This window comes from Trachemys scripta, chromosome 24 (assembly GCF_013100865.1).
Source record: "Trachemys scripta elegans isolate TJP31775 chromosome 24, CAS_Tse_1.0, whole genome shotgun sequence".
Lineage (NCBI taxonomy): Eukaryota > Metazoa > Chordata > Testudines > Emydidae > Trachemys > Trachemys scripta.
The window spans coordinates 9,844,767-9,867,681 of NC_048321.1; the positions used below are offsets into that span (position 1 = coordinate 9,844,767).

The following is a 22,915-nucleotide window of genomic DNA, read 5'->3' on the forward strand; positions in this document are numbered from 1 at the left end:
ACAGTAAAACTCCAGGGCTGTCTTGGCTTCTTTTTAAAATGTTCTCTCTGATGCCCCTTCCGGACACCTTTCTGTGTCACTTTGGCTGTCCAGATACAGACATTTAAAAAAAATGCAAAATTGAAGATTCAGGCAGAAAGCGGCGAAGAATTTAAATGACCCAGGCTAACGACCGGCCACTTGACTTCTTCTGACTTAAAAACCAAAAAAACCAATCTCCCCACACTGCTTTTTCAGAGTGTCACAAAAGAACAGAAATTCACTGGTTTATTATGGCTGTCTTCTCCCACCCTCACATGTGTGCAAAAATGTTTCCTGTCTGTGCCCTGGATGGTTCTCTGCTGTCTCAACAGGCCTGTGGAACTTGTGGCTAAGATATGACCCTAGATTCACTTCCCTGCTCTGTCCCAGCCTTGCTGCGTAACCTGCAGCCAGGGTTTGAGTTGCTGAGCGCCTGTGATTCGGGGTATTTTTGAAAGTGCTTCAGCTCCCCGTTAGGTACTTAATAAAGGACAGATTTTCAAAAGGGCTTAGCACCTACTGTCCACTTCTACGCTGCTCCATTTGGTGCCTGATTGAGACCTGAGGTCTTCTGGAAAGACGGCCATGAATCACTCTGCGCCCCTGTAAAATGGGGATAATACACCCTGGTGTCAGTGAAATTTCCATTCGCTGTAATGAGCAGCACGAAGGAGCCTCAGCGCACGTGCAACGGACCCAGTCATTTAACAGCGTCATCGTCAGCCAGGTGGTGAGCCGGGAGCCCGCCGTCGAAATGAGTCAGTGGGCCCTCGACGGTGATATGCGATGGAGTCTGAAATGAGCAGCATCACGGGTCATTCGAAAAACTCCCATTTCAAGAGATTGGGCGCACAGTTGCCCTGGCCTGCGGTTGCTGGAGAGGTATAAAGGGGCCTTAGGAATGCCCCCCTCTCGCATTGTCGTCTGCCGTGTCTAGTTAGACTGTAAACTTTTTGGGGCAAGGATTGTGTATGTAGGGTTGCCAGGTGTCCAGTTTTCAACCGGAAAGTCCGGTCAAAAAGGGGACCTGGCAGTGTCCAGTCAGATGTACTGACTGGACACAAAAAGTCCAGTTAGCATGGGCAGAGGTGGGGGAGATGCAGGATCATTAACCCTCACCAGCCCCTGCTCAGCCAGGGGTGCCTACCACCTGCATCTTTTGGGCAGGTAGGCAGCAGGGTCTAAGTCAGGCTGCAGCTCCCCTCCCAGCCCCGGAGTAGAGGGAGCCCAGCTGGGGTGGAGAGTAGGAAGTGGAAAGAATTGAGCAAGGGGGAAGGGGTGAGCAGTGAGTGATGGGTGGAGATGGGATAGGAGCAAGCAGGGGGGGGGGGCCTCAAGGGAGGGGGGGGAGGAGGGGGGGGGGCCTGGGGGGGAGAGGCGGGGCAGGAGGGTCCGGTTTTCAGAAATTAGAAAGTTGGCAATCCCTGTATGTGTTTGTACAGCATCTGCCTCAGTGAGGCCCCCATCTCAGTCCCGACCCCTCGGCCTTGCACGCAATAAATAATTAAAATGTAAGGAACCACTACAGGTGAATCTATGCCAAGTCTTCATTTGTCTGCAGGCTGCCCAGATTTTTAGACAATGATATAAGAAAGACCTTGGTTGGACAAACAGATCGGGTTTAATTGAGGCGGTCTGGAACCTGCTCTAGACATGGGTTGTGTCCTGGTATAACTGTTGGTTCGGGGGTGTGTGATTTTTTTTTAATTGATATCATAATATCAGTACAACCGCTAGTACAGCCTCACTTACACAGGTATAAATATATGCATCAATATAGCCTAGTCCCCTTCCTGTATGGAAATGACTATATCACCATAGGCACCTTTATACCAGAATAGCTGCATCTACACTCAGTATAATACAGTAGAGTTTAAGCAGTGTTTAGGCAAGGCCTAGATTGACCTTTCACCCCCTGAGTGGTGTAATTAAACTGAGTCCCCCCCTCTATCACCCTCCCGACTCCCCCAAGTGCAACAAGCTTGATAGAAAAATTCTTCCATTGACCTAGCTATTCCCTCTCGGAGACGTGGGCTCACTCCAGCAATGGAAATCTGCCTTCTGTTGATGCAGGAAGCGTCTGCCCTATGGTGCTACAGCGCTAGCCGCGTCTGTCGTGTAGACATGAACTCAGACACAGTGGTGGTGGGCATGGTATAAACAGAGAGAGAGAGAGAGATTAGCTGCTTTATGTTACCAGAGTCGAGGTAAATAATCTTCATGCAGTTGTGTTTGTCCTGAGGATAGGAATTTTGCTCGGAGTCCTTTTTTTTGGTCATTTTCTTGGTGAATTTATTACGATTGCGAGCTCCTTGGGGCTGAGATGGTGTCTCACCGTGCGTTTGTGCAGCACCTAGCACTGTGGCATCTGGATACCACTGGGGCCTCTAGGTGCTCCCATAGTTTGGCTCAGGGACTGTCTTTTTGTGCTGTTTGTACCACCCCTAGCACAATGGGGTCCTGCTCTGTGACTGAACTCCTAGGGGCTATGGTAATAGGAAGAAGACTAATTAGGAAGGCTTTGCTTGAAAAAAATGTTTTAATTCCTTTTTTCCTCTCTTCCCTAGGTTTCCAAGCAGCCCCTGGAGGCCCAAAGCACCTGGAATTAACCGGACGGCAGCATAACATGAACTGAGCAAGAAGCAACCCGGATTTTTGTTTGTTTTTTGGTTTTAAAAACTTTTACATACCAAAACATTCTTTCATGAAAACGTTTTAAAACAGGGTTCTTTTTCCCCTCCCCCGCACACGAAAGTCGTCCCCGTACGGTGAGGATTTCCGGAGAAGATGGGGAGGAAAAAGATCCAGATTCAGCGGATCACGGATGAGCGAAATCGACAGGTCAGTAATTCCTGATTTGATACCTTTTGTAGGGCTGATCCTGCCCCTCCCCCCCAACCCCGACTGACGCTCAAAGACCAAACTCCCATTTCTTTGTGCCTCAGTTTTCCTGTCTGTAATATGAGGATAACGGTCTCCATTTTCCCAAGCGGTGAGCGATTTTGGCTGCCCAAGCTGAGACACCTTAAAAAGGCTGATTTTTTCAGACAGCGCAGAGCATCTGTTCCCTGAAAATCTTCCTTCACCGTGTCTCAAGTCAGGTCAACTGGGATCACTAGTCGCTTTGGCAAATGTGGGCCAGTGACACGTGCCCACCTTTATAAAGTGGTTTGAGATCAGCAGATGAAAAGAGCTCCAAGGAGGTAAGCCAGCCAGGTTTGCGCCGGGGGAGTTTGAGAGGTACACTCCCCAGCTCGGCGCAAAGCAGAGGCGTTACTAAATAGCGGTGCATTAATGTGAAATCAGTGGCTAGAGGCTGCAGATGAGGTTCTCCTCTTAGAGCTCAGCAAAGCCTTTCCATTGAAACATTTTATTCCAGATGGAAAATGCCCCCTTTTCCCCCATCCCTTGGGGGTTGTGACCTGGCCCAGTTGGGTTTAGCCTGAAGGCTCCTCCATCATGACAGAGGGGTCCAATTTCAGTGAGTGGTGTTGTGACCCAGCATGCGGGGTTTTAACCCCACTCAGGTTGGAGGGCGGGTGCCCGTTGGAGGGGCTGTGGGGCCAAACCTGAGCATTGTTGCGACCCCGAACACCAGGTTGCAACGGTACGCAGTTTGGAGGGCAGCGCGAACTGCGGGGGCGGGGGGAGAACTGTCCCTTTTTGCCCCCACCCTCTGGGTAGCCCCATCAGCACTTTTCAGGATCGGGCCCATGGGGTGCATACGGCGTATCAGTCTATCCCCTCGCAGCTGCTAGATTTTGGGCATGAGTGTGAGACCCCTTTGGCTCTGCCTGGGTTTTATGGTGACCCTGGGCTTGGCTTGCCATGTGCCGGGTGACATTTGGACCAGCGCACGGGGGGTTGAGCTGCAGACCTCTCGACCTAAAAGCATCGGCTGCTGCAGCCTGATCTGAAGTGCCAAGGGTCTGTAATTTGGAGCTGTAACACTGTATGTCCCCTGTGGCTTGAGCACAGATTGGGGGTGAGGGCGTCGGGTTCTGTAATGATCTGCCCACAATCCAACACCAAAAGACTGCACTGTCTCCGCTCAAACCGATGGGCGGGGGGTTGTCAGTTTCCCTGAGTGTGGAGGGCATGGCCGAGATTACATGGGGGAAGAGAAACAATCTCCTAGGGGATGAGTGGGCACTAGCAGGAGGCTGGATCAGATAATCAGCCAGCCCCCACCCCCCCTCAAATAAGAGGAGCAGGTCTTATTTATAATGAGCAGAACGAACCCTCATCTGCAACATGCCATGTTGATTGCTGTACTTGCCAGCGGCCCTGCAGTTCTGTAGCTAGCATTGGAGATTCTTCGAGTGGGGAAGTTGTGGGTACTGCTGCAACAGAATTCTCCTAGCCTTCAGGGAACACCCTCAAAGTTGTGAGGTCTTAAAATTAACCCACCGTGACAGATGCCCTATTGAGTAGTTATTTCCTTAAGGATTCAGGTGGGTTTGTTGTCTTGATGGCAATCCGTGGGGCGATGTTTGCTTTAAAAGAAATGCCTCCAAAGCACATGAAAAAAATAAATAAAAGCCCTGGTGTGCATATTCTGTGTGACAAAAGCTCAGTGAGGGAGTGTGGGCTGGTGCATAGAGCTGGGGGCAGGGGAGTCAGGACTCCTGGGTTCCATTTACCAGCTTTGGAGAAAGTTTGGTGTAGTGGTCAGGGCTGGGGAGTGGGAAGCAGGACTCCTGGGTTCTATTTCCCATTCCGAGAGGTTGCGTGGTCTAGTGGTCTAGTGGTCAGGGCTAGGGAATGAACATTAGAATTCCTGGGTTCTGCTCCCGGGTTGTCTAGTGGTTAGAGCTGGGGGACGGGCAGTCAGAATTTTGAGGGTCTATTTCCAGTTCTGGGAGGAAGTTTAGCTTAGTGGCTAGAACGGGGCGGAGTTGAGATCTAGACTGCTGGGGCCAGATTTTCCAAAGATCCCAGCTCCCCAACTCCCGACAGGCAACTAGAGCGACTGAGCACTGTTGAAAATCTGGCTCCGTTTTCAGTGCCTGAATGGCGGCTGTTAATCGTGTCACATAACGCACGACTGGAAGGTGCTTCGAGGCTACGGTGAAACGTACGGGATAAGGACCTCAATAGCTTAGAACAGAGAGAGGCTCTTTGGAAAAAAGGTCTGATGGCACCACCTCGGACTGAAAAATGTCAAGAGTTCGCCGATTGGAGAGAGACACAAGGCGTAAAGGTGAAAGCAGTGTGCCGTGCACGGTCACCTCCAGTTGCCATCACCTGCGGCCCTTGTGGATGGGGCTGCAGCCCAAAACTGGTCTCCGGTCTCATCTCTGGGCCCACAATCAGTGACTGTAGCTTCTCCGTCGAACTCGATGGGAGATTCCTCATCATTCCTCACCAAGCGCCAGGGCTTTTGCTGCTAAAAGAAAAACCATTAGCACTGCAGCAAGTTCCCTCCAGGAGCTTTATTGTTCCACGGTGAAACAATAGAAAATTGCAGGTTTTCTTCATTAAAGTTTCACTTGGGTGGGCAAAGAGGAGGGGAGGGGAATATTTTTGAAAGTATCCCACTTGCTCAGGGCAGTGTTTATTTCCATAACGAGCAGGAAATGGTGCATTAGTGATTATTAAAGGAGCTGGAGTTTTTTTGGGTTTTTTTTATTGGGGCAGCAGAGCTCTCTGGCATGCCAGCGCGTTGCTGAATGCCGTACATGGGCGGGAGGTTATAACATATATAAAGCCGGTTATTGGAGCCCTGTTCAAAGTTAAAATGAATGGAAAATATTTAGTAATCCTGGAGTCCGAAAGCCTGCTCTAGCCCTGTTTTATAACCCTTTAGGAAAGGAAAGAGTGAATTCGCTGCCAGAGCCCAGGGTCTCAGTGAGCTGTAGGTTGGGGGCTGGGGGGTTTGACCGGTGGAGCTGTAATATGCTGTGTGAGTTCCTTTAGCCAGACTTTGGTGAGAAGATGGTTGGCACTGGAGGAAGGTCTTGCGATTAAAGCGCTGGAGTAGGATGTGGAAGGTTTGGGCTCGGTTCCCGGCTTTGTGCACTGACTCACCTTGGGCAAGACAGTTAATCCCTCTGTGCCTCAGTTTCCCAATCAGTAACGTTATTGTACTCGACTCTAATAGCTAATTGCCCCAGCTCATTTAGTAACAAAGGAACACCAGGGTGAGGTGGCCTGCTGCACAGCGCAATGGCCTGGGGTTTATGATCTGGGAGGGGTGTTCTATTCTCAGTTGTCCTCCTGGGTGAACTTGGGCAAGTCATTGCCCCTTTCTGTGCCTCAGTTTCCCCAGCTGTAAAATGGGGGTAGTCCATCCCTTGTCTGTCATCTTATACATAGATTGTAGGCTCTCCGGGGCAGGGAGTATCTCTGTTCTGTGTTTGTACAGGGCCTAACACCGGAGAATCTCGAGCCGGGACTCCCTCTTTGCTACCATCGAATAAATAAATAACAATGAGGAGAGGTTGTAAAAATGAATGAGGAGAGGCGTGTTAGCTGTCAGACTCAGTTTCTCCTGCCTGTCACCTTAGTGAAGTGCTTTTCTCAGCTGAGCTTGTGAAGGTTGGGTGGGGAATAATAGAAGACAGCTGTGACAATCTGGTTCCCACAGAAGCTACTACTCAGGGTTGCCAATGGCTGCAAATTTATTGCAAGTCTCACAATACCTGGTGCTTTTTTCAAAGCTCCAGCTCTTGGAGTCAGGTGATCAGGCGAGACTATTAGCTTTCATCTTTTTTTTTTTAAAAGTACGTGTCTAACTCTCACGACTGCAGAGAACAACTTGGGAACGTGATCCAAAAGGCTCAGAAACCAGAAAGCCTAGAGAAAGCGCCCCGCCTTTTTTTTTTTTTCTTTAAATCTCACGATTTTTAAACCAGTCTCCCGATTTTGGGGGCCTGCCTCGAGGGTTCTGAATGGTTGGGTTTGGCAGTGCTGGCAACTGCGCGGCTCACGCTACCACAGCTCTGGGTGGGTTGGGGGCCGGGACTGCTCACTTCAACCACCAGGCTCTTCATTTAGAGGCGAAACTCACCCCCTCGCAGCCTCGGTTAAGCCTTGGGCTAGCTCTCTGTGTGGGGGATGGCGGGGGGGGAATAAACCCCTGGCCACCTGGGGCTTGGATTTCCAGGGGTCCTGAGCACAACAGCCCGCGATGAAATTGACAGCACTGCGGCTGTCCCCCGGGTGACTAAGAACCACATTGTCCGTATGCACTGGATCCACTACCATGCTGACCAATACCATGTCATTGTCTCCTTGTGTTCCCCTGTCTTCGGTATCCATCTGTTGTCTTGCACTTAGGGGACGTCTACATTGGAGCTGGGAGGTGTGATTCGCATAGACATACTGGCTTGAGCTAGTGCCTAAAAATGGCATCCCTCCCAGGTCAAAGGTAGATGTATGCTTAGATAAGGCAGGAACTGTCCGTTCTGTGCTTGCACAGCACCGAGCACCATAGGGGCTTGGTCCATGCTCCTAGGTGTTATGGTAATATAAGAGCAACTGAGATCATGGCCCCAGTGCGCTAGGCGCTGTACATACATACAGTGTGAGAGAACCCTGCCTCAAAGAGATCCCAGTCTGAATAGATAAAGAGGGGGAAATGAGACCCAGAGAGAAAGTGACTTACCCAAGAGGTCAGTGCTGGTGCTAGTACCCGGGTTTTCAGAGTCTCCGCTCTGGGCCTAGTCCGCCATGTTACGCCTCACTCCCTGTAGTACCTCTCTCCTCCGCCTTTCTTCCTGCTTTGCCACAGCGCCACCAGCAGGAGAGATGCAGGGAGCTTGGGAGCCAGCGTGAGGACAAAAAAAAAAAAGGGGGGAATCTGGCAGTGGGATTTATAGCTACTATAAAGGGCTAATGGAAAAAGAAAAAGAGAGAGAGTACAGCATGTACATGTTACCTATAATAAAAACACAAAGTGGTCTGATACAAAGAGAGAGACAATTGAGGGCTTGAGAACATCTGGCTGGAACGGTTGCCTGGGGGCGAGTCAAGGGGCTCCTTTATCTTTCCTGCAGCTCCTTTTTTTTTGTATCTTGTTCTCCCTCCGCCCTCCCACTGTAATCACAAACATTTGCAACGGGGATGCTGCTTATCTGACACTGCTCGGATTCCATCAAGAACCTCCCCCCACCCTCACCACACGCTTTGAACCGCGCTCTTTGCATGATCAAGGAATGTATCGGTCGGCTTTTAAAACAAACCCAGCAAAACCTTCTCAGAGCCAGGAAGTTAACGAAGCAGCAGGGCTGTTTAATTGGTCACCGGAGCTGGCTTCGGAATCAATTATTTCCCCCTCTCCTTCCCTTGCCCAGCAAGGATGCACCGTGACGAGAGGAAAGAAGCCGCTTTTGGAGGAAAGAAGCAAAGCTCTAGAAGAAAGTGGGTCCGATCCCCATCTGGCGAAGACCGACTCAGCTCTGTTGCGGTCACTGGCTCTATGCTGACGTAAATCAGCACAGGAAATGGCCCATGGTCTATTTAGGTATTTCTATAGACCCTTTCACCCCTCACAGACCCAGGTAGTGTGGCCCAGTGGATTGGGTGCCGATCTGACACTCTGAAGACTCATGGACTTTGAGGCCACATAGGGTCATTATGATCCTGTAGTCTGACCTCCTGCATAGTCCCGGCCCTGCAAACTTAGCCAGGGATTCCTGTATCAAGCCCTTTATCTTCCGGCGGCACTACACGTTCGCTTTAGAAAGAAATCCAGCCCCAATTTCAAGGCTTTGTGTGAGGGAGAAGCTGCTACGTCCCTAGCTGAGACCTAGACAGCTGGACCCGTGATCAGAGGCAAGCACACAGCCCTCTGATCCGAAGTCAGACACCTTATCCATTAGGCGCGTTCCTGGGACCTGCAGCCTGCTGTTGCCCTGCCACAGTCTTCCCGGGTGACCTTGGGCATGTTACTTAATGTCCTCAGTTCCTTATCAGAAAAACAGAGATAATAATCCTACCATTTCCTGCCCTTGTCTATTTCGACTGTAAGATTTTCAGGGGAGGGGCTTTCTCTCACAATGTGTATGTACAGCGCCTAGCACATGGGGCCCGGATCTCATTTGCGGTCTCTAGGCGCTTACAAAGGTCCCACCTTCCTTCCATCATTTCTCGCCTCTCTTTTGTTTCAGTTCAAGGATCTAAACCAGTGGTGGGCAACGTGCGGCCCGCCATGCAAATGGGAGCTGTGGGTGGCCATGCAAATGTAAACAAACTGTCTGGCGGCCCGCCAGCGGATTACCCTGATGGGCTGCGTGCGGGCCGTAGGTTGCCCACCACTGATCTAAACTGTCCATAGGGGTGCGTTTTGGACATAGCGTGACTAGGGAACTGCCCGAACTAGTTACACGGTACTGACTCCAAATGTTAGTTTCTCTCTGGGGTGGGGAAAACTGGCTTCAGTCCAAACCTCAGGTCCATCCTGCATCCTTAGCCCATGCGTTGTGGTAAAATTTCCATTCCCGTCTCCACAGAAGCTTTCCTGAGGTTCAGAGAGGGGAGAATCTCTCCTCTCTCATGCTGCTAACCAGTAGTTAAGGAATCCGATGCTGCTGAATTATGCATGTGCTTTCATGTCATGGCTCTGCCTCTGGAAATCTAGGTCTTCCAGTTAAAGCTGCTTTGCATGTGGGATGTCTCCGCACATGCCTCTGTGTGTGTGCGTGTGCGTGTCATATGTGCTCTTTGCTATGTACATGCTTGCTTGCATACCAGCGCTACTAGCTCCCAGCAGAACCTGAACACATTGAGAACTTGCAATTAGCTAGGTTATTGGATTGTCATTGTTTAACATTGATATGGCAGTAGCACCTTGAGTCCAGGTCCCATAGTGCTAGGAGCTGTACAAACACGTTACAAATGCCCCAAAGAGCTTACAGTCTCAAAGGGTTCCCAGGCACTGACCCTTTTCTCAAAGATGACTGATCCGTCATTATTATAGGTATTACGGTAGCACATAAAGGACTTAAGCTTGACCGGGACTCCATTTTGCTAGGGTGCTGCACACACACGTAATAAGACATGGACCCTGCTCTGGAGAGCTTACAGTCTGAGTAGAAAAGACAGACCAAGGAAATAAGGTGGGTGCATAATTGGCTGGATAACCGAACTCAGAGAGTTGTTATTAATGGTTCCCAATCCTGCTGGAAAGGCATAACGAGTGGGGTTCCGCAGGGGTCTGTTTTGGGACCGGCTCTGTTCAATATCTTCATTAACAACTTAGATATTGGCATAGAAAGTACGCTTATTAAGTTTGCGGATGATACCAAACTGGGAGGGATTGCAACTGCTTTGGAGGACAGGGTCATAATTCAAAATGATCTGGACAAATTGGAGAAATGGTCTGAGGTAAACAGGATGAAGTTTAACAAAGACAAATGCAAAGTGCTCCACTTAGGAAGAAAAAATCAGTTTCACACATACAGAATGGGAAGAGACTATCTAGGAAGGAGTACGGCAGAAAGGGATCTAGGGGTTATAGTGGACCACAAGCTAAATATGAGTCAACAGTGTGATGCTGTTGCAAAAAAAGCAAACGTGATTCTGGGATGTATTAACAGGTGTGTTGTGAGCAAGACACGAGAAGTCATTCTTCCGCTCTACTCTGCGCTGGTTAGGCCTCAGCTGGAGTATTGTGTCCAGTTCTGGGCACCGCATTTCAAGAAAGATGTGGAGAAATTGGAAAGTGTCCAGAGAAGAGCAACAAGAATGATTAAAGGTCTTGAGAACATGACCTATGAAGGAAGGCTGAAAGAACTGGGTTTGTTTAGTTTGGAAAAGAGAAGACTGAGAGGGGACATGATAGCAGTTTTCAGGTATCTAAAAGGGTGTCATAAGGAGGGGGGAGAAAACTTGTTCATCTTAGCCTCTAAGGATAGAACAAGAAGCAATGGGCTTAAACTGCAGCAAGGGAGGCCTAGGTTGGACATTAGGAAAAAGTTCCTAACTGTCAGGGTGGTTAAACACTGGAATAAATTGCCTAGGGAGGTTGTGGAATCTCCATCTCTGGAGATATTTAAGAGTAGGTTAGATAAATATCTATCAGGGATGGTCTAGACAGTATTTGGTCCTGCCATGCGGGCAGGGGACTGGACTCGATGACCTCTTGAGGTCCCTTTCAGTCCTAGAATCTATGAATCTATGAATTTTACGGCTGGGGACCTGAGGCCTGCAGCAATTAAGTGAGTCATCACAGGTCATACAAGAGAGTCTGTGGCAGAGCCATAAATTAAACCCAGATCCCCTGAATCCCACTCCAGAGCCTTGGCCACAAGACCGTCCTTCCTGTGTGGATGGTCTCTGGGGAGTAACCAATGATTCTGCTACCTGTGCAAATTGAATTCATAAATAATCATTTGCCTCTGCAGTGTAAGGAACTCCAAGACATTGGGGCCCTGATCCAAAGCCCAGTGCATCTGTGACCAAGTTAAAACCGAACACAGGTCTCCTGAGAGCTAGTCTGCTGCCTTGGCTACAAGACCAATCTTCCTCTCTTGTGCTGTGTCTGTCTCGTAGGGAACTTGCCCGACCGGATCTGCACCTTTGCAACCTCAGGGCTAGCATGCTGCGCCAAGCTCTCCCGAGAGTCTACGGGTATGTTTCTGGTCCTGCCTGCCGAGCTAGGAGACTAGGATGATTCCCCTGAAATGAATGGAGTTACCATTGATCAGTGAGACCAGAATCAAGGCCCTAGTGTAGAAGCCTAACACAAGAGAGGAGAGCCAGTAATAGTCACTAATGACATTAGAGGATAGGATAAGATTTGCCATGACACATCAGCCCACTAGTCTGTCAAAGTGGGTCTGGCAAAGACCAGTGCCTGATGCGTCAGGGGAGGGCAAAAATCCTCTGATAGTGCAGTACTGTGTGTGGAAGTAATTCCTTCCTGACCTCTATGGCGATCAGCTTATGCCCTGAAGCATGAGATTTAATTACCCTCTTAGTCTTATAAGGTTAATTCTTCTAGATGAGGGTCAGGCCCATGTAAATCCCAGCCTGTCTGCTTATCTATAGTTGAAAGGTTTTTGGTTTCTTTCCCTTTTCACCGTAACGTTGGTAGACTTGAATGGCAGGATAATGGTAATTGATGGTTTTAGATGTCAGGGGCTTTGCTCATGGCTAGAATTAAGTACTGGAAGTTGGGACTTCAGGGTGTGGAAGGGAGGGGTGGGTCTAGTAGATAAAGAAGTGGGGATTGGACGGCGGGACTCCCCAAGTTTCAGTTTCTACTTCCGGAGAGGAAGTATAACCTAGTCATTAAATTGGGGATCCTGGACTCCTGGGTCCTATTTCTGACACTGCCAGAGACGGGTTTGTTAATCTTGGGTAATTGGTCTAACATTGTTTGCAAAGCAGGGAATTTAACTCAAGTCTCCCAAACCCTAACCACTGGCCTGTCCTTCCTCTCTCAGAGGGCTGAGAGCAGCCAGGCCTTGCTTTCTTTGCTCTCCCCCTTTTCCAGCTTCAGACCTCCAGGCATGGCCAAGAGCCACCTTCCTGCCCCATCTGGCCCAGATATCCCTATTATTGGTCACTCTGAATAGCGTTGCCAGCGCTGAGTTGGTCCAACGAGACAAACTCCAGCCGCGACCCCATCACCGCGCACTGAAACGTCACAGCATCGTGTCTATGGGATGTTGATTGACACATGACACTGCATCAAATCACCATAGCTCCTGACTCTTCCTTGGGATGTGCGTCTTGTGTGGCCAGTGACACCTGGTTGAAGTGTGTGAAATGCTACCACCATGAGCGGAGCTGAGTGAAAGATCCGGACTTGGTAGTATTATGTACCTACTTAGTGCAGTTGTAGTTTGTCCACATGCCATGGCTGGTCCTCAGCCATTGCGATATGGTATTGGTCAAATTCATGCGTGGTGTGACTCCGTCGAAGGCGAAACAATTAGACAGGGAATGAATCTGGCACGATGTTTTGTGGATTCCCAAAATGGAAACCTCTAAATAAAGCTCTTCATCATTTTTTTGCGTGAACTTTTTGGGGGGTCAAATCATGGCCTTTTTATTCAAAACCAAAACTTTTCATCAACGGTATCATTTTTTTTCTCACTTTCACAAAACTTTCCATGATATATTTTCCTGGCGTTTTTACAAAAATCATTTTCAAAATGATCGGAAAATTGTTGTGTGCCGAAAACCTGAAAAACATGGCGGTTTTGGTAAAAGAACAATTTGAGTAAAAAAATAAGTATTGTGGGAAAAGTTCATGAAAAAACTGAATTCGTCTTGAAGCCTATGAAATGGAAACACGTTTGAAATTTTTCCCCAAATCATTTTCCTGTTTTTTTCCAACCACCCTCTATCTCTGACTTTTTCTATCCGATAATGACTGAGTGTTTACTGTTATTTGAAGACTGGAGAAATGGGATCAGATAAACTAAGAGGTAATGAAGTTTTATTTGGAATACAAATAACCTCTAAAATAGTCCCCCAGAGCTGGTCACATTATTCATTGCAAGTGTAACCCATGATAACAAGATTTGGCTCTTTGTCCCCCTCTAGTGATTAGTCCATGTATAAGAACATAAGAATGGCCCTACTCGCTCAGACCAAAGGTCCATCTAGCCCAGTATCCTCTCTTCTGACAGTGGCCAGTACCAGGTGCCCCAGAGGGAATGAACAGAACAGGGAATCATCAAGTGATCCATCCCCTGTCGCCCATTCCCGGCTTCTGGCAAAGAGAACCCTGCGGCCTGCGCCACTTCCTGCGGATGGTCAATGTAAACAAACTCGCGGCTCACCAGCGGATTACCCTGATGGTCCACGTGCCCACCACTGCACTAGAAACTTGTGCTTTTAGATCCACGTTTCTGGGTTCAATCCCTGAAGGCAGCCCGAGAGGCCATGTTGTAACACAAATAAGTTTGCAGATTAATTTCACCCAATCACCTGTAGCAGAATCACTCACGGACAGATCCAGTTTCTGTGAACCTATTTCTTGTGCATAGGTGTCTACCAAACAACTTACTAATGGCGCAGGTACGTCTGCCCGAGCTGGGCATTCCACCTCCAGCTCCAGGTGTAGAGATACCTTTAGGCCCCTTTATGCTTCTCTGGTAGCGTGAAGGGGCTTGAAATTGGGCGCCAAATGAAATTTCCCTGTGCTTTAAGGCCTCTTTGTGCTGCCCGAGCCCTGTCAAGGGGCCTCAGTGTGGATGAGAGGGGTTCGCTCTGTGGACTTGAGAACAAAACGCCGTTGGGGCAGCTTTGGGGATTCGTGGCCATTTTCACAGATCGCCTGGCTGTCACGCGACTGCTCGTGGGGGAATGACTCTGGAGCCGACACCCCACCTGGAGTCGTGAGAAGACGTACCAGCTGCTGTGGGAGTTACTCGCCCAGCTCTTCGAGAAACCTTTTCTTTGCAGAGGGGAGGATCAGATTTATTTCAATCTCTCGCTCTCAGTTCATGTGTATAGTTCTATCTGTCTAATCTATCTAGCTATCCCCATACACACCCCTCTGTCTATCTAGCTATCCCCATGCATACCCCATTATCTAATCCAGTGGTTTTCAACCTGTGGTCCGCAGATCCCTGGGGGTTCGCAGACTATATTCAAGATTTCCAAAGGGGTCTGCACCTCCATTCAAAAATGTTTAGGGATCTGCAAATGAAAAAAGGTTGAATATCACTGATCTATCTATCTATCTATCTATCTAGTGCCCACCTGCCTGGTTCCTGAGCTCTGGACTCAGTTGTTCAGATGCTAAGCTGTTCTGCCACTAGACAGAATGAGGTGCCTTTCAATGGGAGAAGCTGCCCCTTATAAATGTGAACACACACGGCATTTTAATTTCTCTCTCCTTGCAAGAGCCAGAGTGGTGAGAGGCTCCCCACTTAAGCTCCCGGGAGCACAAGTTTTGAGCTGCCAAGATATCCTTATCATGCAGCAACGCTAAGCTTGCCCCCCCCCTCCAATCTGTCAGCGGGCAGCAGAGAGAGAGAGAATGGAGTCTGCCGATGACACTCGCGCTGATCCTGAAGTAATTTGATTTGCCGTTGAGCAGGCCGGAGACCCTGGCAACGTGACCGGGAGGGCTCAGAGGCAGAGCGAGTTAGCCCAGAAGACAAAGTCTCCGAGGGGTTCAGCAGCCTCACGTGGCGGAGAACAGCTGCGTGGTGTGCCATCCCTGCACTTTAAAAGGGCTGAGACGATTAGAGCCGAATCTCGTTACTACTTAATCACCTCAGAGAAGGGAGGGAGGAGGCCGGGGGAACTGGCGGCCACCGAAGCGAAGTCCCACGTGGGAAGCTGTGATATGCAATCTAAATGCCAGGGTCCGATTCTCGTGGACGCTGAGGCCCTGTCTACATTTGGAACGCTACCGCCTCAGTGCCTCGGAGTAGACGCTAGCTCCGCCGATAGGAGGGGTCTCCCTGTCACCGTCGATAATCCACCTGCCCGAGAGGCAGTGGAATTCTTCCATTGCCCCAGAGCTGTCTACACGGGGACTTAGGTCGGCTTCACTATGCTGCTCAGGGGTGTGGATTGTGCTAATTTTGTAGCGCAGACCAGGGCTAAGGCCCTGGTAACACTGCCAAAGTCCGGGAATCAGAGCGAGATTTAATATGGAGATATACCTATCTCATAGAGCTGGAAGGGACCTTGAAAGGTCGTTGAGTCCAGTGTGCTGCCTTCACAGCAGGACCAAGTACCTTTCCTGACAGACTTTGCCCCAGATCCCTAAATGGCTCCCTCAAGGATTGAACTCACAACCCTGGGTTTAGCAGGCCAATGCTCAAACCACTGAGATATCCCTCCCTGGGATAGGCTGGGCCATAGTGAGAAACAGGTCCTGCCCCCACGACTCTACAGTCTAAGGCTCCAGTTCTAGGACGGGTTGAAGCGGGGGCCTATCTTTAAGTGGCGAAGCCCATCTGAACCAGGGACGCTTTCCTCAACTGGGGCCTAAATGGGCCACCCCACTCCCTGGCCTCCAGCCTGAGCCACAGCGTCAAAGGGCTGCTTTCAGAGCACTGGCATGAGCCCCGCTAGCCCGCGTCTGTGGCGCTCCTGCGGGCTCCAAAACGCAGCGTCGCTGTAGCCTCGGCGGGTGGCAGGCTACTGCGGGGTAGATTTTCGCCCCAGTTTGCTGTGAGCTAAGTGTCCGCGTAGACAAGCCCTGAGATTGGGAGTTCATCAGGGCCAGGACTGTCCCTCTCGATGTCCATGTGCAGCACCCAGCTCCAGGAGCTGCCGAAATCCATGTTCGAGCTGGACAAGAAAAGAGATTGATTAGCTCACTGGTGTGGTCTCCTCTGCTTCCCCAACTTCATGCAGTGCCTCTGAACTCAGGGCCCTATTCCGCTAGGCACTGCACGTGCACACAGCGAGAGACAGTCCCTCCCTCCAAACAAGACCTTACAGCTTAGGGTAGAGCCAATCATTTATATGACTAACCACCCGCCCTTTTTCCCTAATGGATGTACATTGTCCAAGAGCTTTATTCTCGAGTTTTATTTCTCCTCTGACAATTTTGTCGCGATTTATTTGCTGTTCTAAATGTTGGGCCGGGTCATTTCAGCAACGCGGTTCTTGTTCCGTCAGCTGTTGGCAAGCATTCAAAGTCTGTGTGGCGCTGCTTAGTTGTTGATTGGCTGTACTCGTTGCTTGGTTCCTCTTTGCTCTCCCTAATTGGATGAGGGTAGTTCTTAGGGCGTGATCCTCATTTACCCTTAAGGCCCCTTTACCCCAATGTCTGGCAGTGCAAAAGGATTTCCACCCATTTTGAAACCGCTTTATACCGCCACAGCCATGTAAAGAGACTTTAGGATAAATGAGACTTGGGCCTATTTCGATCTGAATGTAAAGGCCCGATCCTGCAACTCCTTGCTCTCTCTTGAGTATTCCTTACTCCGGTGGGTGAGTCATTGGACTACCAGTGGGAGAAAGGGTTTAACAGGGATTGGGGCCCAGTTAAAATGATCGTCAGAGGCGCCACCGTTTTTATGGCCTTGTAACAGGGGAGGCCTGCCAACCGTAGTCCCAAAGGAGGCACGCACCTGAGCAGGGGTTTGGCTGATTCCCCTATACGGAGGAGCAGGAAGCTGCAAAGAGTGGCTCCGGCAGTGAAATCTGGGATTTGGGAGTGAGTTTACATGCATGTGAGACTGAGCTGTTGGGAGCCTAGCTGTGAGGCCTGGCAGAGAGAGAGAGATTGATGTCAGGATGTTGGGGGCCCACCTGGAGGCAGTTTGCTCTCTCTGACAGGTCTGGTTCTCGGTTGCCCAGCAGCCATTTGCACCAGTGCAAAGTGGGTGCAAAATTAACACAACAGCATGGCGGTGATTGACACCCCAGCTTTGCATTGGGCAAATGGCTGCACGACCTGCAGGGCAATGGAGAATCAAGCCCTTTAATCTTCCCCGACACAGGCTTTTCAATCCAATAAGAAGCCAATCCTCTGAGCGCTCTTCAGTTTCCATTTGCCGTGCCCTCTGCTGAAGTGCACAGTGCGATAAGACGCAGCCTGCCCCGGATCAGGTGGCCTTATCAGCAGATAAGGGCAGGCAGCGCTCCCATTTGTCAGGAGCAAACGGAATAGAGGATCCGTCCAGCAAAGGACGCCTCTTCAGTCGACATTGCTAATGACAGCTAATTTAGAGGCGGGGTGGGTGGGGAGGACGGGGGAAGCGGTCGCAAGTGCAGTGACTCTCCAGGTCTGACAGGCGATGTGGAAAAACGCTCGGACAAGGTCATTAGGACAGTGGGGATGCAGCGGTGTACCTGATATGTTGGGACAACCCTGGTGTGTTTAAGTATCCAAATGCTCTGTGTGTCTCTGAGAAAAGAGCAGGACCTGAAGGAAGAAAGGGGCAGGTGTGTATACTGGTCCTCCCGTGCTCCAAGGAAAGAAGGGGCAAGATATTATTATTTATTGATTTATAATATCCTAGTACTTACCTCTGCAACTGAGATTGGGGAACTGTGACGCTAGGTGCTGTACAAACATATAGTAAGGGTGTGTGTACACGGGGAGTTATTCTGGAGTAGCTATTCCTGCTTAACTTTGCCTGCTTAACTCCCTGCGTGGAGACTTGAGTCAGGAATCAGAGTTCCTTATTCCAAATTAGTTTAATCCACTTCCCAAGTGAATTAGTTTAATCCATTTTGGAAGCGGATTAAGCTATTTTGGAATAAGGAACCTCTTATTCCAGAATAAGAGCATTCACACAGGATGTTAATCGGGAATAACTATTCCGCTTTAAACTCGCACCCTCAATCTGAATTAATTTCTCAATGTAGACAAGAAGAGACAGTCCTTGCCCTAGAGCTTCCACCTTGAGTTGGTAAGGCAGGCAAATGGCCCAGTGGGTAGGGGAGTAGAGGTGGAAGACCTGGGTTCCATCCTGGCTCTGCCATTAACAGGCTGGGTGACCGGGAGGGCAAATCATAGGAACTGTCAGACTGGATCGGACCTGAGGTCCACCTCCTTGAAGATCCTGGCTCTGACAGCGACCAGCGTCAGCCCCGCTAATGCATCCACACTATGCTATGCCAACCTTCTGATTCGGGCTTGAGCTGCATCCACACTGCAAAATGATAGGGGTTGGACCCGAGTCCCAGGAGGACTTGGGCTCTGACCCACACCTCAGGCACGGTTCTAAGACGCAGGTCCTAAGTGCTTGCTGACCTGAGTCAGACTGCTCTGTGTGTGTGGATGGAAGTGGAGCTTGGGCTCAAACCTGAGCTTTGTGTGTAGTGTAGACACACCCTATTAGTTAGACTCTGTCTAAAGCATAAGGTTTCCCTGCTGTGTGCTTCACTTGCCCCCTTCTTCCTTTTTTCCCTCTGGACCATAAGATCTTTGGGCACTCTGGCCATGTATGTACAGCACAATGGGGAGATTTGGGACTCGTGTTCCTAAACCCTTTAGGCGTAATAGAACGAGTGTGTTAGTTTAATACAAATAGACAGGGAGCCGTATCCTCCTTTTACTAATGGGGAATTAAGGCACGGCAAGATGAAGTAGCTATTCCAGGGAGTCTGTGACAGAGGCAGGAATGGAACCCACGTACCTGATACCCAAACCGACACCGGAACCCCATGGCCGGCCTGTCTCTCTATCTCTCCACCCATTGAGGTCAATGCACTGACCCCTTCTCTTCGCTGCAGCATGGGGGCCTACAGAGCGGTGCACTGGGGCACTCCTGACAGCCTTGCACCTTAGCATGTGAATTGGTGGCTAGGGTGGATTTAATAAGGGCCGGAGCAGTGAGTGGTTAACGAAGCAAAAGGGAAGGCGCCAGCATTGGCTGCGGCCTTGGAGGAGCTGGGATGAACCCGCTATCTGTGTGCCAGAAGCACAGAAGACCGGCAATGACCACTGCTGATGTGGAGTCAAGGGAAGGCAGAGTACAATGGCAGGGAGTTATGTGCAGTGGGTTCTACCTGGTACCTCTGTGCCATGCAATAGTGAGAGGTGCCACTTTGGGGCCAAAGGGCGAGGGCTTGATTCACCGTGAACTCACACCTGTCGTGCAAAGTGAGTGTGCAATGCTGCCGGATCAGAATGGGCAGCATTTCCCGCTCGCTTTTGCACTGGTAGACAGTGACAGCGCGAGGTTCAGGGCAATGGAGAATCAGGCCCAGAATTTGCGACGCCTGTGAGACAGGATCACAGAAACCTACGGGCCTGATTCTGTTCACCCGGTGCCTTGCGCAGAGGTTTACACCCGTGCGAATCGGGTGTAAAACTCTACCATTCGGATTTGGGAGCATTTCCCACTCCCTTTGCATGAGAGCAACTAATTAGACAAAGAGGCCATGACACCCACCGTAAGGCCCTGTCATACTGGTGTGATGAGGCATCCCCTGGTGATCTTTACCCACTTGCACTGGTGTAAATGACTGGGCAAGGCGTAGGGCAGTGGAGAATCGAGTCTGCAGTTCTTATTGCCATTGGAGCCTGAGGCCCATTTACCTAATCTGGCCGTAGGCCCCTTTACGCTGCCAGAGTGGGGTAAAGGGGCCTTGGCAGAACGGAGAATCAGCCCCCTTGGTTTTAGTTCCGCAGCTTCCAGTGAAGCGTGCGCTTTGAGCTACCACAGCCCGTGCCAAAGAGATCTCTCCTGCTCAAAAACCAGGCTTAAAAGCCAGACAGATGGTGGCTCTGCTGGGGGATTTTGCTAAAATGTCTTTTCCCTTGATTCTGCCATATGTAACTTCCAACGGCGATCGTCATCCTTGCACTTTGGTAGCATCCGCCTTGGGAAGCGCTCGGCGGATATGAATCGGTTAGGCCCCGCGAGGGCCCAGAGGAGGAGGGGGAGGCTCAGTATTATCCTCCCCATTGTCCAGTTGGGGAAACTGAGGCATAAAGCGGGCAAGTCTTCTGCTCCCACCACGCTGGCTGCATAGCCCTTTAAATTTCCCATAACACCTCACTCGGCAGCCTGCCCATAGCGTGTGTTTTCCCATGTGTTCCCTTCTCTGTCCATTCTAGCAGCGTGGCTGGCCCAGTCAGGAGATCCATAAACCACATAAACCACATGGATCCAAAGTCCTTCCCCCCTCCCCGCCCTCAGATCCAGATTGGATGCCTTTCTGGACGAGACGCGTTAGTCAAACACAAGTCACTAGGCTCAGTCCGGGGGAAACTGGATGGAGCTCAGCGGCCTTTGCAAAGCAGCCGGTTGCGCTGCAAGATCTATCTATGAGTCTCTGAATCTCCTGCCTTCTACCTGCAGGTGACCTTCACCAAGCGGAAGTTCGGTTTGATGAAGAAAGCCTACGAGCTGAGCGTCCTGTGCGACTGTGAGATCGCCCTGATCATCTTCAACCACTCAAACAAGCTGTTCCAGTACGCCAGCACGGACATGGACAAGGTGCTGCTTAAGTACACCGAGTACAACGAGCCGCACGAGAGCCGGACCAACGCAGACATCATCGAGGTGAGACCTGGCCTTCCCTTCTCCCCACCCTCAACGAGGCTAGAGTCGGAGGCCCTGTTTGTAACTCCAGGGTCGCCAACCCTGGAGTCGCTACAGGTTCGCCAGAGTGGCGAGGCTGAACATGTTTGGTGTCTCCCTTAAAAGTCCCAGCTCCTGGAGGCATGTGATGGGGGGGGAATCTTAGCTTTTCTTTAAAAAAAAGAAGGAAGGGTCTAGCCCTGTAGATTGCAGAGAAAAGCTGGGAAATGTGGCCGCTCAAGATTCAGAAATGAGGAGGCGAGTGAAAGGACCCCAACTTTATTTCTTTCTTTAAAATCTCCTGATTTTAAAGCCAATCTCATGATTTCTTAGGCCCGACTCATGATTTTGGAATGCTCGGGGCTGGCGCTTCTGTAACTCCAGTGTTGCCAGCTCTCACGGTTGTATTGTAGACTTGCACTGTGTGATGTTGCTCTTAAAGCACCAGCTGCTGGAGTCATGGGATGACATGAAAATGTCAGCTTTCTTAAAAAAAAAAAAAAATTAAGTTTCTAGCCCTGCCTGTGGAGAAAAGCTGGAAAATATGCCAGACGCATGATTTCTTGGGCCTGACTCATGGGTCGTGAATGATAAGGAGGGGCAGTCTGACACTCCAGCTAATTATGTGCCAATTAATTTGAGTTAACCAACCGCATTGGAAAATACTAATGTAGACACTCTGAAAATGTTTGTATTTACAGCTCCCCCACATGTGTTCAGGGAGTATTTCTTTACTTTCTTCCTCCAGAGCATGAGGGGTGGCCCCGGCTGGGGATGGGACATTGGAGGGGGAGGAATTCTCTCTCTCCGGTGCTTGGCTGGCTGGTTCTTGCTCCGATGCTCAGGGTCTAACTGATTGCCATCTGTGGGGTCAGGAGGGAATTTTCCCCCAGATTGGCAGGGCTGTTGGGGTTTTTTTCACCTCCTCTGTAGTGCGTGGGTGCAGGATTATCTGAGTCTGTCTCAATCAGGGCCCTCGGGCCCTGGTGCACCTCGGTCCCTCCTGTTCTCTTCCTGTGGCTCATTCGAGGCTAGTCTCTTGTGGGCTGTGATATTTTGGTTGTTGGGTTTGGTGTGTGGGTGCGGGGCGACGTTTCGTGGCCTGTGCTGCACAGCCGCTCAGACTCGATGATCTGGTTCTTGGTTCTGGATGGAAGGAGGCCGGGGAGGAGGGTATCTTGACCTTGAGCTAAAGCTCTACATTGCAAATAGGATCGAGGGGATGATAGAAACCAGGATCCCTACCCACACACAATCCCTGCTCCTCTATGTAATCGCCATGATATCAACGGGCGTATTTACATGAGGAGGAAAGCTTGCTGGAGCCGATTTCATGAAATGAGCATGGATTTGCCACACTCAGGGAGCCTTTCATAAAATTAGGTGTTGTACATTGAGTGATAGGTGCCTGGGGGAGATGGCTGGATTGGTGTAGGGGATCAGTAGCAGAGCCTTTCACCTCCAGGGCAGCTGCTAACATCCAATCCAAGACAAACACTTGGACACGACATGAGGATCCGGCTGAATTAGGAATGAGGCACAGTAGTTGGGCTAGAATTTTGGAAGAACTCGGGGACAAATTTCCAGGGGGTCAGCATCAGCTCCCAGTTTAGGCACCCAAAAAAGTGGCAGGGTTTGCACAAGGGGGCAGCACTTTGGATACCTGTTGGGTGCTGGGCTCTTCTGGAAGTTTGACCATCGGTGTCACCACGGGAGCTGCTGTGTGCAGAAGTCTTTTGCAAATCTGACTTTTTTCTTTCGGTGCCTAGACGGATGCCGAGCAGAGCTGGTTGCTTGGTTTTTTTGTTTCAGTAAAAGCTTTTCAGTGGAAAAAAAATGCAACCAATGCTGCTCCTCGCATTTTTTTCCATGAAAAACTCATCGAAAAACGGGGGTTTTAATCCAAAACAAAACTTTCTACCCAAAAACGATAGTTGTTGACAAAAATATTTGGATTTTCGTCAAAAAATAAACAGATTTTTTTT

The 22,915-nt window shown here is 50.0% G+C and overlaps 1 protein-coding gene across 10 annotated transcripts in view; it reads left to right on the plus strand.

The window, feature by feature from the left end:
• The window catches only part of MEF2D (myocyte enhancer factor 2D), a 172,062-nt gene that overhangs the window by 93,682 nt on the left and 55,465 nt on the right, over nucleotides 1-22,915 (plus strand). For all 10 annotated transcript variants that reach the window (XM_034756671.1, XM_034756674.1, XM_034756677.1 and 7 more), the window contains 2 exons: nucleotides 2,589-2,862; nucleotides 20,709-20,912. In XM_034756671.1, coding sequence (XP_034612562.1) covers nucleotides 2,809-2,862; nucleotides 20,709-20,912 — 258 coding nt within the window. In that variant the 5' untranslated portion in view covers nucleotides 2,589-2,808. The remainder of the gene's footprint in view (nucleotides 1-2,588; nucleotides 2,863-20,708; nucleotides 20,913-22,915) is intronic.